The sequence below is a fragment of the Alosa pseudoharengus genome, unplaced genomic scaffold (assembly GCF_046254945.1).
Source record: "Alosa pseudoharengus isolate Yale_2024_CS ecotype anadromous, Long Island Sound unplaced genomic scaffold, YU_APseudo_1.1 YU_APseudo_1.1_scf_6, whole genome shotgun sequence".
NCBI lineage: Eukaryota > Metazoa > Chordata > Actinopteri > Clupeiformes > Clupeidae > Alosa > Alosa pseudoharengus.
In genome coordinates, this window is record NW_027468848.1 from 37,328,933 (window position 1) to 37,342,366 (window position 13,434).

General features: G+C 39.4%; 2 protein-coding genes and 1 long non-coding RNA gene across 4 annotated transcripts in view; all 3 read left to right on the forward strand.

Annotated features, from left to right (window-relative positions):
• Positions 1-659, forward strand: part of LOC143105689 (uncharacterized) — a 3,033-nt gene extending 2,374 nt beyond the window's left edge. For both annotated transcript variants that reach the window (XR_012983520.1, XR_012983521.1), the window contains 2 exons: positions 1-61; positions 531-659. The exon at positions 1-61 is cut by the window's left edge. This is a non-coding gene — a long non-coding RNA (uncharacterized LOC143105689). The remainder of the gene's footprint in view (positions 62-530) is intronic.
• Positions 1-5,762, forward strand: part of LOC143105688 (transmembrane protein 233-like) — a 9,515-nt gene extending 3,753 nt beyond the window's left edge. The window contains exons 2-3 of the mRNA XM_076269764.1: positions 3,754-3,888; positions 4,044-5,762. Of these exons, the coding sequence (XP_076125879.1) occupies positions 3,754-3,888; positions 4,044-4,055 (147 nt within the window). The 3' untranslated portion in view covers positions 4,056-5,762. The remainder of the gene's footprint in view (positions 1-3,753; positions 3,889-4,043) is intronic.
• A 1,959-nt stretch (positions 5,763-7,721) lies between these two features.
• Positions 7,722-13,416, forward strand: prkab1b (protein kinase, AMP-activated, beta 1 non-catalytic subunit, b). Its single transcript, XM_076270283.1, has 8 exons — positions 7,722-7,851; positions 8,216-8,410; positions 8,935-9,101; positions 9,864-9,957; positions 10,289-10,403; positions 10,778-10,911; positions 11,419-11,487; positions 13,107-13,416. Exons 2-8 carry the CDS (start codon positions 8,252-8,254, stop codon positions 13,182-13,184), a joined length of 816 nt encoding a protein of 271 aa, XP_076126398.1. The 5' UTR covers positions 7,722-7,851; positions 8,216-8,251; the 3' UTR covers positions 13,185-13,416.
• The last annotated feature ends 18 nt before the right edge of the window (positions 13,417-13,434 follow it).

Below are 13,434 nucleotides of genomic sequence, written 5' to 3' on the forward strand. Positions count from 1 at the left end.
CAGAGACATGAATGACTCCATGCATCGTGCTGCTGTGACAAATAGGCTACTACATCAAATGGTGGGTGAACTTTCTGATGAACTTGTTGAAAAATTAAAATTCTGATGAAATAACCGAAAATTATCTTCAGTTTGACCAATAGTTAGCTAAATGTTTGTTTACCTGGGAAAACTAAGGTAACATTAGCTTCGTTGTTAGCATGCTAGTAGTCTTTCGGACAGTTAGCTCATGGTAGCTACCTTCCAATGGGTGTGTATGGCAGATTATAACAATATCACATATGTTTTTGTGTAAATATACCTGTCTTGGTGCTACTTAGTTTAATTCAGACTTTATCATTGAAATTGGTGTTTCTGTCTATAGACAGTCTTAGCTAACCATAGCAGCACATGTTGATTAGCTTTTGGCTAATGTTAGCCGATGTCCATTCACTTATGTGTTGCATTCATAGGTGATATAGCAAACTTTTATTTCAACTGAGTAAATGAACATGAACTAAAAATGTGTTTTCTTGTGTTCTTTTTTATAGGTTCTTCGTCTTTTTTTTATAGGTTCTTCATCTACAGTGGATGTGGAATATGTGGAGTGGAGTTTATGTGGATGTGGAGTTTAAATGTTGTTTGTTCATGATTTATCAATAATAAAATGCATTCCTATACATTGTGATGAATTTCTCTTCAATTTTTAATAAAACAGTTAAATTAATACAGTAGCCTAATCTTAAAATAAAAAACAATAGGCCTTTCTACAGAACTTAGTTAATATTTCAATGAGTTTTTTAACATGTATTTTAACCTAGTTATTTTATACAACTGCAACTTCTTAAACAATAAGTTAAGTGAACTAAAGATTTTTAGTAAAGACTACTAATGTAAGCTTAATTTGTCTACAGCATCAACATAAGGTTGTTAGTTGACACAACTAAACCTGTTTAGTTTTATGTTTTGTAAAAACTAGAATGGTTTAAGGCAATCGGTTTCCACGCAATTTTCTAGTAATGACAACTAGTCAGAGGTATTCCCCACCTGTATCGTTTGAAACACACCCCATAATTATGTCCCAATGGAGCAGTATCAGACTCATATTCTGACTAGAATTGAGTATGGCTACGTCAAGCTTATTGCATGACTGCAGTATGCAGATCAGCATTTATTTTGTATCATGCCACTTCTACTTTGGCAAGTTATTGTGGTCTTATGTGGTAGATAAAATAATACAAATGGATTGCCACTGAGCACCCGTCTAAAATGTGAAATCCTAAGTGCTTCATCCTACACACAGAGTCCTGAGCGTGGTTTGGTTTTTAGGCTACCCTTATGCCTCAGGATGAGTGGGCAACTGCACTCCACCTCCATGTCTGGAAAAACTGTCTCTCTAAAACTTTCAAACACCCGAAAAAGGCTGAGCTTTGTTTCAAAAGGTTACTGAAACTAAAGACTCACTCCCTCTACAAAATCTTCTGAAGGTCTAAAGCAAATACACAATACCAGAGGCGGACAGAGTACACAGCTTCATTACTTGAGTAAAAGTACAGATACCCTTTGCTACATTTTACTCAAGTACAAGTAAAAGTACAACAGTCAGATGTCTACTTAAGTAAAAGTACTGAAGTACTTGTTTTTAAAAGTACTTGAGTATCAAGAGTACAAGAGTAGCCTACATTTTCTAAATATTGCATTACTACTGCCACAGTGCTTACATTTATGTACAGAAACGTACATGGAGTTATGAAAAATGTTAATGTTAATACATTGGAGAATGTAAAATGAATTGGAAGTAAAATCAAGTCATTTTCATCTTTTTACCATGTTGCCAGGGATGGGCCGTATTTCTAATACATGTATTTAAAATACATATTTCAAATACAAAATACTATTTTGTAATTGAAACACTTGAAGCGAAAACTATCATTAACTATCATTAACTAGTCTCGCGAGGTGGGGCCACAGGTTGGCACATTCCCGGGATGGACCTGCCGCGTCTTCATCCATTGTTTCATCTATGGTTTCATCTCTTATCTAAATCTGACCATGGAGTTGACTTTAGCGGAACGCTGAAGGTGATTGCTGATAGGCTGTCCCAATCAGTGGCGCCTGCACAATCCAATCACGTTTGAGAGGGAAACAACAAATTGAGGGTTTCTGAGATTTTTCTTTTTTCCTTTTTTTTTTAGAAGTAGTAATGGGTACTCACGGTTATGGATAGAAATGTAGTGGAGTAAAGAGTACAATATTTGCCTCTCAAATGTACTTGAGTAAAGTCATGAGTACTCCCCAAAAATGATACTCGAGTAAAGTACAGATCCCTCAAAATTGTACTCAAGTACTGTACTCAAGTAAATGTACTCCGTTACTTTCCGGCTCTGCACAATACACAATACAATACAAAGTAGACTTATGTAAAAAAAGAGTTATGTGCTAAATACTGACTAGTGACTTAATGACATTGTAATCATTACAGAGTGAGGGGTGTATGTGCTTCTGTGTCTTAAAACCTGTAGCTGTAGCTTTGAATCTCTCCAGTCTCAGACAGCACCTTTGGTCAGAGCTGCCTGCAGACTTGTCACGCACATGGTTGAAAGCGGAGACACGCTACAGCGTAGTGTTGTTACAGGGTTTGTGTGACAGGGTGCACAGGCTCAGCCTGTGGAGAGCAACACCTTCTGGTTTCAGGTTGACTTCAGGCTCCAGAGTGTGATAGTGACTCTACTTGTGGGTGAGGGTGTCGGCCATCACAGCTGTGAGAAACAGGATGAGCGCTGCTAACCACCTTACCTAACAGACATCCTAAATTCACACTTTGTATAAAAAACAAGAAGAAACATACAGCTGGAAAAATGAGAAGAGACAGACAGACCAACATATTTTGTAAAATCACCATGCATTTGGATGGAAATACATTTCTATTGGCTTTTGTACATTTTGATTGTTTGCCTTTCCATACCTTATACAATGCGATGGATCTTAATAAATATAATGTTATGCATTTATAGTTATAATGTTTTGCGTTATCATGTCTCTCACATTGTAAACTCTTTTAAGTTTTACTTTATTCAACTTATAATTACAGTACTTGAAATGCAAAGAGACAGATAGACAGACCGACAGACAGGAAGAGAGGAGGAGTGGGGGGGGGGGTCATTGCAGTGAGATGACAGTGGTTTAAAATCATGACGATGTGGGGACAACAATAAGAATGTGTGAAAGGGAAAGTGCGTGGGAAAACAGGTGTCAGTCAGAGGTGAGAAATACAGTTGACGTTGCTCAAGTTCACTCTAAACTGTGTGCACAGCAATTACATTCAGCTAATGCAGACCTAGGATAGACACTAAGACATGTGATTGCACGGCACTGCACTTCTGAAGTTTTTTGTGATAAAAGTGATGTACAGCCCGTGGGCCTTTGGGGGGACATCACTGACCCTGTTCAAAGAGGTGATCACAGCATTGGAGCTGGAATGACAAAACATGAAATGTGGTAAAAAGGGGAAAAAAAGTTTTGTGTCAAAACCATGACCCAGATAATAAAAATAAGAATATGGAAAGTCTAGTCTAGCCAGTGAGGTTGAGGAAATGATAGAAGTTGAAGTGAAGTTGCATGTCTTGCCCAATTTAATGTTTATTGAGGTTCAGCATAAGGTTGAACACCTAATGTTGACCAGTCTTTGCATCTGCTGTAGCTTTTTTATTTAATTGATTTTTTTTCTCTTACTCTCTATCTCTCACTCTCTCTCTGTCTGTCTCTATCTCTCAGTCCCAGAGTAGTTATGATGATGAAGACTATGACGGTGCCCAGCGCCTGGGTAGGAAGGCCCTGCACATGGGCATAGCCTCCATGATCATTGGCATCCTCATCATCATGATATTCACCATCGTCCATTTCACAACGGTACTGTCACATCAAAGAATGCTATCTCTCTCTCACACACCCATGCCTCCCCCCCACACACACACACACGCCCCGCTCCCTGATATATCTGTATGCCATACAAAGTTGTCATGATAATTGTCTAATCTTGTATGTTTGTTTTCTTCTGTAACTAGAAAGCAATATGAAACAACTGGGAGAAACCATCCAAGCCAAAATATCAGATAAACTAACATATAAAGATATACTGTATATCCTGGAGGAGTAACTATTCTCAACAAAGGAATCGATGCCTACGGACACATCAGAGAGACTGGACCCACACACTGGGGCAGGCTTGGTCTCCCTCCCTCTATCTCTCTCTCTCCCTTTTTTCCCATCTCCCTCTCTCTGCCTGCTACAAAGAGAGGCTGTGGGCAGGATCTGTCTTATTTTTAACATTCAGCTCAGTACCATTTCCAGCACGTCCCTCTACGACTCCAACTGAGCGAGGGAAGCACTGACTGATCTCTGTAAACTCACGCCCCAGCTAAGGCTACCAGGTCAACAGAGGTGCCGTACATATGAGGACGATGTACTTTCTTCACAGATGGTCTTACCGCTACTGCTACACCCTGTTTTCAATACCCAATGATCTCCCACATTTTATATCAGTATCTCAAATGTGATTTCCTGAACCTAACCAGTGAAGTCAAGTCATAGCTGTGTTTGAAACACTACATTAAAAAAGTATGATATTTCCCAAAAATATATTTCCCTATATCTCAGCTCAGCTCATCAGCTGTGAACTAACTCATATATTGATATTATTTATTATATTATATAAATAATATAATGCTTTCAGTTTGCACCCAATTACATTATTGCATAATACAGTTTTTCTCGATTCCTTTGACCTGCTTAAAGAAACTGGGATCCACTTGGTCTTCATTAACACCTTCTTTGCACAGCAGAAGTCATCTCTTGCAAATTTGCTCACACATTTTCAAACTCTATTGATTTTCTCATCAGCTGTGAACTAACTCATATATTGATATTATTTATTATATTATATAAATAATATAATGCTTTCAGTTTGCACCCAATTACATTATTGCATAATACAGTTTTTCTCGATTCCTTTGACCTGCTTAAAGAAACTGGGATCCACTTGGTCTTCATTAACACCTTCTTTGCACAGCAGAAGTCATCTCTTGCAAATTTGCTCACACATTTTCAAACTCTATTGATTTTCCTGTGCTAAACAAAAAGAAAACTAAGAAGAAAATCTATTCACAGGTGGTAAAGATCCCTTGCATAAGTCTGATCTCTGATACACCTGTGTGAATCTCCTTTGCACACTTTTTCAATAAGCAATCATTCATTATCCATAAGAGATACCATGTCTGTTCTGTGTTGCTATTTGCAAATGGATCTAAGGCACATTTAGAGAAAGTACTGTACTGCCTATGTGGTGAAGAAAAAAGTACAAAAGCTGACAAGTCCAGGTGTTTACTGTAGGTCTATTTCAATGAATAATGACAAATTTGTCTTTTCCATGTCTTACATGTCATGAAATGTGTCTTGTCCAGGTCTTACATGTCAGTGACAGTTAGGAGGCTGAAACTCTTCATTTTGAGAACTATGTTTTGCATTGTGTTGTCTGGTGTGCAATAATTGATTGAAATTACACAGTGATTTAACCCCAATATGTGTTGTTTAAAGGCAAAATTGAAAAATTTGGTGCAAACAAACTCACATTTGTAGTTGTCAGATAGACCTTGTTAATTCTTGGCTGATTATGTGTCTTCAGATAACAGTGATTTACAATGTAAGAGAAGCTTTACACTTTTGTCCTTTTTAATAACACCATGCATTATTATGGTAATACATTTCTATTGGCTTTTGTACATTTTGATTGTTTGCCTTTCTATAAACCTTGTACATAGTGATGGATTTTAATAAATATACTATGATGCACTCTAGTTAAAAAAATGTTGTGTTATTATGTCTCTCACATTGTAAAGTTTAACTTTATTTAACTTTTAAGTATTTATTATTACTGTATAATTATAACAGTACTTTCTTCATTTATATCCACTTATACTTTATTTGCTTTATCTCTCCTTTAGTTATTGGTTCTTTGCTCATTCAGCGTCTGATTTATTGCTGTTTGCCATGTCTCTCAATGTCAGCCATTTACTATAATATTAATTATTTACGGACATAAATTAATTACAGACAGAAAACAAGCAGCGGCCACTACCTACAAGCTCTCTCCATCACCATCATCAACTCACTACTGTGCCCTCTCTCTCTACTAGTCACTCCTCTGCTCCCACCCTCTGTCCAGTCTCTGTTTTTCCCCTCTTCTTTTCTGCCCTCTGTCCTCCTTTCCCTCGCTGCTTTCACACCCACAGCAATCTGCCGAGTCTGGAGGATCATGTATTCCGATATGTAATCGTATCACCAGCCGTGCCTAAATATAGGCCCCAAATTCCCCGTAAACCTGGCGCAGAGAGGACAGCAGGCACCACTGATTTATGCCACGCGCATCGGCGCCAAATGCAATATTGAGGCTGGCGGCGATCGTGTTGATGATGATGACGATGAAGAGGATTACGAGGAGACTCTTGATACGTGTTTTACAGACTTGCATGCTGCTTTGGGGTGACTGACAAGAGTTTGTAGACAAAAATAGATATGCTCAGTAATGACTGTACAGTACATGCAAACACAATTAAATATAGGCCCTATTCATGTAATTGGCAGGATTATCATAAATATATGCCATGCCATACATGGTCCTGCAACTTTCCCAGTAGTTGCCCAGTTCATCCAGCACCCATGCCCCCTTAGCCCACTGTTCGCACCTCAGTCTGTGTTTATCTAAGTGTGTATACAATCTCTGGATGCGATGCAGGCCACCTCCCCATGCTTCTCAGAGTGTTGAGTTGCTGTAGCATGACACAGTGAAATGCTATAACCGTGAGAATGTGCCGTACACGGGGGTGGCTAAGATGAGACGTGTGCAGTTGGTGGATTCCATCACAGGCCTAGTTTAATGGGCCAGAAGAGTAAATAGGTGAGCCGTAAAAACTTCAGTCTCAGTACCATACCCAAGGGATCGGACTGTCTGTTATACTAATAGCCTAAGGAATTCAGTTACCAATACCAATAAGGAGCCGTTCATGGAGTGGTCTGTTGTGTTGGGTTCACTGACCAGAGCTCAAAGACAAAGACTACCTGAATAAACCTGAGTAAAACTATGTTGTTCCAGACACCATGACCTGAAACTGAACTTAGCCCTTTCAAAGATAACTGCAGTTTCAAAAACAGTTTTTTTGAGAATATATCATTGCTGTTCAGGAATGCAGTATTTTGGACATGAAAAAAAGGCATTTCTATTACACTCTAGCCTACTGCACTTTGCTGCAGATGTGCAGTCATTTGGTCACATAACCATTGTGCTGCATTTTACTTCAACTGCAGTAAGCAGTAACTGATATCAGTTATATAACTGCTGCAGTAGCCTTGGCCATTAACTGCAGCTATTTTTTTGTCCCTTGAAAGCAGTATTATTTGTAATGGAACATCTGCCAAGAAATAGCCTACCATCTTAGTGGTCAACAGGGACAACTGTAAATTATTGTCAAAGAGGCCTACTTAGAGTATAAATACAAGCTATAGGCCTATGGGTAAATTACCCAACTGTGTGGTTTCCTATGCTGATTCTCCATGTACTATGTGCAATGGATAACAAATGGTTCATTCGCATTTATAACGCCGGAATCCATCGTTTCAAATGACAAACGTCATTGTTTATAGTCAAAATATTGTTGGTTAGACTAAGCCTACAAGTTGGCTACCTTGAGCAAAGTACATCGAGGCGGGAGGGGTTTGCCTTCACGGTTAAAGGTTAACCAAGACAGCCGCTGTTGTGCGGGATTTGGAGTGGTTATGTAGGAATTGTTTTTAAACGTGGATTTCAACTCTCAGAATAAGGTAAGAAATGTCTGACCTGGTTGCACAGTTACGCACGGTTTATGTAGGCTTTTGTTTAGGTGTAGGTGATATATTTCAGTTGAACTCGTGTTGTTTTGGAGTTGGTCGTAGGGCGCAAATGTTTTATTAAAAATTATTATTATTATTATTATTTAGCGCAAAATCACATCTGTAATTCGATAGCCTGTAATATTTTGCCGTCTTTGTTCTCTCTAATGCGGTGTCGACACTTAACAAACCGGAGACAGGAATTTGTCGATCAGTCATGCATGACGACCAAAGGGAAATGGTTGAATTGTAGGATAGCATAGCTACACCCGTGATAAATAGCCAGCTAATTAGCCCTTCGCTATGTGTCTTTCAGTGAACTGCATTGGCCTACTGTACCTGGCACACATCGATGGGTAACACTACCAGCGAAAGAGGTCACGGTCACGGTCATGGAGGGGGCCATGGGGAGAGACACCGTGACAGCTCGAAAGGGAAGGAGGAACATCGTTCCAGCATCCTGATGGACAGCAACGAGGACACAGATTTGTTTCATGCAGATGATCCTAAAGTGTGTGTTAAGTAGGCCTATATTGTAGCCTAGGTTGATACATTTTCCTTAACACTAAGCTATAAGCCCACAATGTTCAGTCTAAGTAGCCTATATATACTCTTTTGATCCCGTGAGGGAAATTTGGTCTCAATTATTCCCAATTATTGGTTTGCAATTATTCCCAATCCGTGAATTGGTGAAACACACACAGTGAGGTGAAGCACACACTAATCCCAGCGCAGTGAGCTGCCTGCAACAGTGGCATTCGGGAGCAGTGAGGGGTTAGGTGCCTTGCTCAAGAGCACTTCAGCCGTGCCTACTCAGGGTTCGAACCGGCAACCCTCTGGTTACAAGTCCGAAGGGCTAACCAGTAGGCCACTGACTGCCCCCATTATCACAGCTTCCCCCACTTATCAATCACTGTTTAGTTTATTTGGCCTATACTGCTTAACCATCTCTCAGAGAAATGGGCCCCAATTTCTAAGTCTTAGGTTTTTTTTAAATGTGCAAGCTCCTGAAATGCATTTTTATCCCCCTCATAGGGTCCTGAGGCACATGAGTTTCTTGCGTGGCAAAAAGATCAGGAGTCAGACATGAAAAACCCATCCCAGAATCGGCCAACTATGTTCCGGTGGACAGGTGGAGGGAAGGAGGTCTACCTTTCTGGTTCATTCAACAACTGGGCAACCAAGATCCCTCTCTCTCGCAGGTGCACAGATCATCCACTGATGTCCCAGTGTTTTTGTTAAAGTTTGAATGATGGCATTTTCTGTTCCAGGTGAGGTAATGTTCAGGAGTCAAACAACAGTTCATGCATGCATATTTTTGCCATAGTGTGCAGAAATTGTGCATTTACAGTATTTACAGAATAAAACTTTTGGGCTAAGGCCCAGAATGTCTTGAAGTCCTGGTGACACACCTGACCTGGTGTGTACCATATCAACCACTAGATGTCAGTGTTGCTGGTAGTTTAGAAAAATAAGACCGCATTTCTGAAAAAAAGTTGTACCTGAACAGCCCCTGAATACAATCACATTTTATTTATACAGCGCTTTTCATATTTGCAATACAAAAGCCTGAACAATAGACATCAGTACATAGAAAACGACATGACAAATAAAAATGACCAGTAGGGCACAGCTTTTTCAGTTTTGCAAGTGCTACTGAATCTGTGACTTTACTGTAAAACACGTCTTACTAGATCATCATAGGAGGACGGTAGGGTATGTGGGGTTCAGTTACTGATTACTGGTTTGTGAGATATATAATGACAAAGTTTGTGAATATACAATGACCCGGAAGTTGGGTGCCATGGAAGTAAGGTAATTGTATTGAGAGATTTATTGTTTTCAGCACATACTTTGCCATGCCTGGCAAAGTGTGTGATGTGACCATATATTTACTAAATATATAGGCCCTATTGTAGCATTGATTTGAACAGAAATACATTGTTGCCTATATCACCTTAAAGCCAGCACAACTTTGTAGCAGTTCTTGACCTACCAGAGGGGGAGCATCAGTACAGATACTGCGTGGATGGGCAGTGGGCCTGGGACCCAGCAGAGGTGAGACTGAAATCCTTTTGTCAAACTAAACCCCTGACTTAGCCATACTATCTGGCCTGTGATACGGAAAACTGCACATTATTTTATAGAAGAGTAAAGAAAAAGCATATTCTTACAACAGTAAAGCATATTCTTACAAAATGTAAACAGTAAACAGAGAGGATATCCTCCATTAGCTCCTCCTACAAGACCCTTGTGGATAAATGTTTAAAACATTGTCCCCCTGTGTTTACCAGTCCGTTTCAAAATGTGTTCAATTCCTGCAACTGAATTGTTTTTTAATCAAATTATGTGTTATATGTCATAACCCAAACACCTGTTTCATTTCTAGCCTATGACAGTCGGCAAAGCAGGTACTATGAATAATGTGATCAGGGTGAAAAAGACAGACTTCGAAGTGTTTGATGCCCTCAAAACTGACTCTGAAAAGTGTGCTGATATGTCAGGTAAGGTTTTTTTTTTTACTTGAACCTGAACTTGAAGTGTAAAGTTAAAAATACATATACATAATACATATAAAAATTGTAGTGATTATGTCCTCAGTATCTAAACATTTAAATATCTAAAATGGCAGGAAATTAATTAATGAAAGTTATGAGATGTTCCAGTGAACAATTTAACACATACCCACACGTGACATGTACACATTCAGAATAAGTACAAGGTATAAGCAGGTGTCTCTTACTCGTGTGTCCGTGTTAGCATGTATATACTGTATGTGTAACCACTCACCCTATCTTTACTTTGAGACTGAGACCAATCAATCAGTCACTGTTTTGAATTCTCTCCCTCCCTCCCTCTTTCTGTCTCTCTTTCCCAGACCTCTCTAGCTCCCCTCCAGGGCCATACCACCAGGACCCCTACACTGTGCGGCCCGATGAGAGACTCCGCTCTCCCCCCATTCTGCCCCCACACCTGCTGCAGGTCCTACTCAACAAGGACACCGGTGTGTCTGTAAGTTTGCTACCAACTTGGTGTCACACAACATGAGTGACTTATGCAAGACCATGTTTCCATTATTGAAATTATTCATTTAACTTTTACATTTTGGCATTTTGGCGGTCAGGATATCTTTACAAATGTCCTGTCTTCTCTTATCTAGAACATCTAGTTCTCTATTAAACATCATAGTAGATGTTTTCATTTTGTACAGCACACAAACAGGTAAACATATGAAGGGTTCAGATGCAAAAGCCTCTAAATGCCACCTATGTCAAAAATGAGATAAAGATGGTGAGGGGATGCTCTCCACACATAGTATACGCTAATCAAATAATTTAACTTCTAAACCCACTAAATACCACTCTCTTCCTGGTCTGAAATATCGATTTATAGGCAAAACCCTATAGAAGCCTGAATTTAAATGCTCATTTAAAAGAAAAGTAGTCAGACGGATTTAGAGGGTTTTGCATCTGAACTCTTCATATTCTGTGCAGTAAAATGTGTGTAATCTGTGCACAGTGTGACCCAGCTCTGCTCCCTGAGCCCAACCATGTGATGCTAAATCATCTGTATGCACTCTCCATTAAGGTATGTTTGTGGGACAATAACTTGAGTTTGAAACACAGTCAAGGTACTTAAAGGAATTATCCGGAGTAAAATGCACTTTAGATCGATTTACGGATGATTGGGGGTGCATACGTTGAGTTGACATCAAAATCATGTCACTCGGATGTGTTTTGAGAAAGTTCAATTGTACCGTTTTCAGTCACAACTCGTAGCCTGGAAGTGAGCGGGGCATTTACGTGTTTTTTTTTTTTAAAAACGGCGACGAAATTGTGAATTTCCAGAGCGTGTTACAACACACTCAGCAATAAGACTCCTACGGACTTTCCCCTGAAGAGGCAGCAAAGATGGCAACATTTCTGGAAAGGTACTGGCTTGATGAAATTCATTCTGGACTCTCTATTCGACCACATAAAGACCTCGGGATACTTCGGTTTGGCTTTAGGGACCCTCTACTCACTACCACGTAAGTGTTATGTTGTTTGGAACTGTAGAAGAGGTATAAAAATAGCGTTTTGTAGCGGCGCAATTGAAATGCCCCGCTCACTTCCAGGCTACGAGTTGTGACTGAAAACGGTACAATCGAACTTTCTCAAAACACATCCGAATGACATGATTTTGATGTCAACTCAACGTATGTACCCCCAATCATCCGTAAATCGATCTAAAGTGCATTTTACTCCGGATAATTCCTTTAAGGTTGATCTTGGCATAAATGGGAACATGGTATGTCACTCACTCACACACACACACACACACACACACACACTACCGATCAAAAGTTTGGGGTCACTTAGAAATATCTATTCCACTCCATTATAGACAAAATACCAGCTGAGATCATTGCATTGGCTGATCATTAATGCAATATCTACATTGCCAATTCACCTGTCGCTAAGCGCCACCTTTAATAAAAAATGAAATCCTTTATCAACCAAAACCTCCTCAAAGCCTGCTTTGATACACTGTCAGCTGCCATTCTCCATAATATATTTCTAATCAAGTCTAGTATGTTTGTCCGAGTTTCACACGGTAACAATGGGGGGTGGGGCTTAGTGACCGGTCAATTATCAGCAACCATTCATCCAATGTTGCAAAGGCACATTCTGTTTACTAATCTGATATCATTTTTTAAAAAGGCTAATTGACAAAACATGGAGAACCCTTTTGCAATTATGTAATCACACATAATGTAATCTAAAAAAATAACTGCTGCCCTGATTAAAAAAAAACAATGCAATTGATCTCAGCTGGTATTCTGTCTATAATGGAGTGGAATGGAAATTTCTGAGTGACCCCAAACTTTTGACTGGTAGAGAGTGTGTGTGTGTGTGTGTGTGTGTGTGTGTGTGTGTTTGTGTAACATACCATGTTACCATTTATGCCATGTTGTATCATCTTCCTTTAGCTACACATGGTGTAACAGTTATTTTGTTTGTTTATGTACAGGTGTTATGAATCAACTGAAATGTGTTGTTGATAAACTTCTGAAAGTAGCCCTATGGATTAAAAATATTTGTTAATAGGCAGTTGGTAAATTACAAATTATGACAATTCATCCCTGAAATGTTAGGATGTGTATAAAATGAAGATTTTCATTATTTATGAACAAACACTCATATTGTTATTTCATGTCGTTTCAGGATGGCGTGATTGTTCTTAGCGCAACTCATCGTTACCAAAAGAAATATGTCACTACTTTACTCTACAAACCCACATAACAAGGCACACCAGGGTGTATGTCAAATATGTCTGTCTATGTGAGTGGGTGTGTCTGTGTATGTTATTATTAGGCACATGCCTTATTATCTGAGTCAGCTGTGGGAATTCCCACAACAACCCTGGAGTAGGTGGGGAACAACAGTAGGGATTCACAGGTGTTGGAGAAATTGGGGATACAAGTGAGCTTTTTCTCATGTACAGTTTATGACGTGTGTGTGTGTGTGTGTGTGTGTAAAAGGCAAAAAAGTC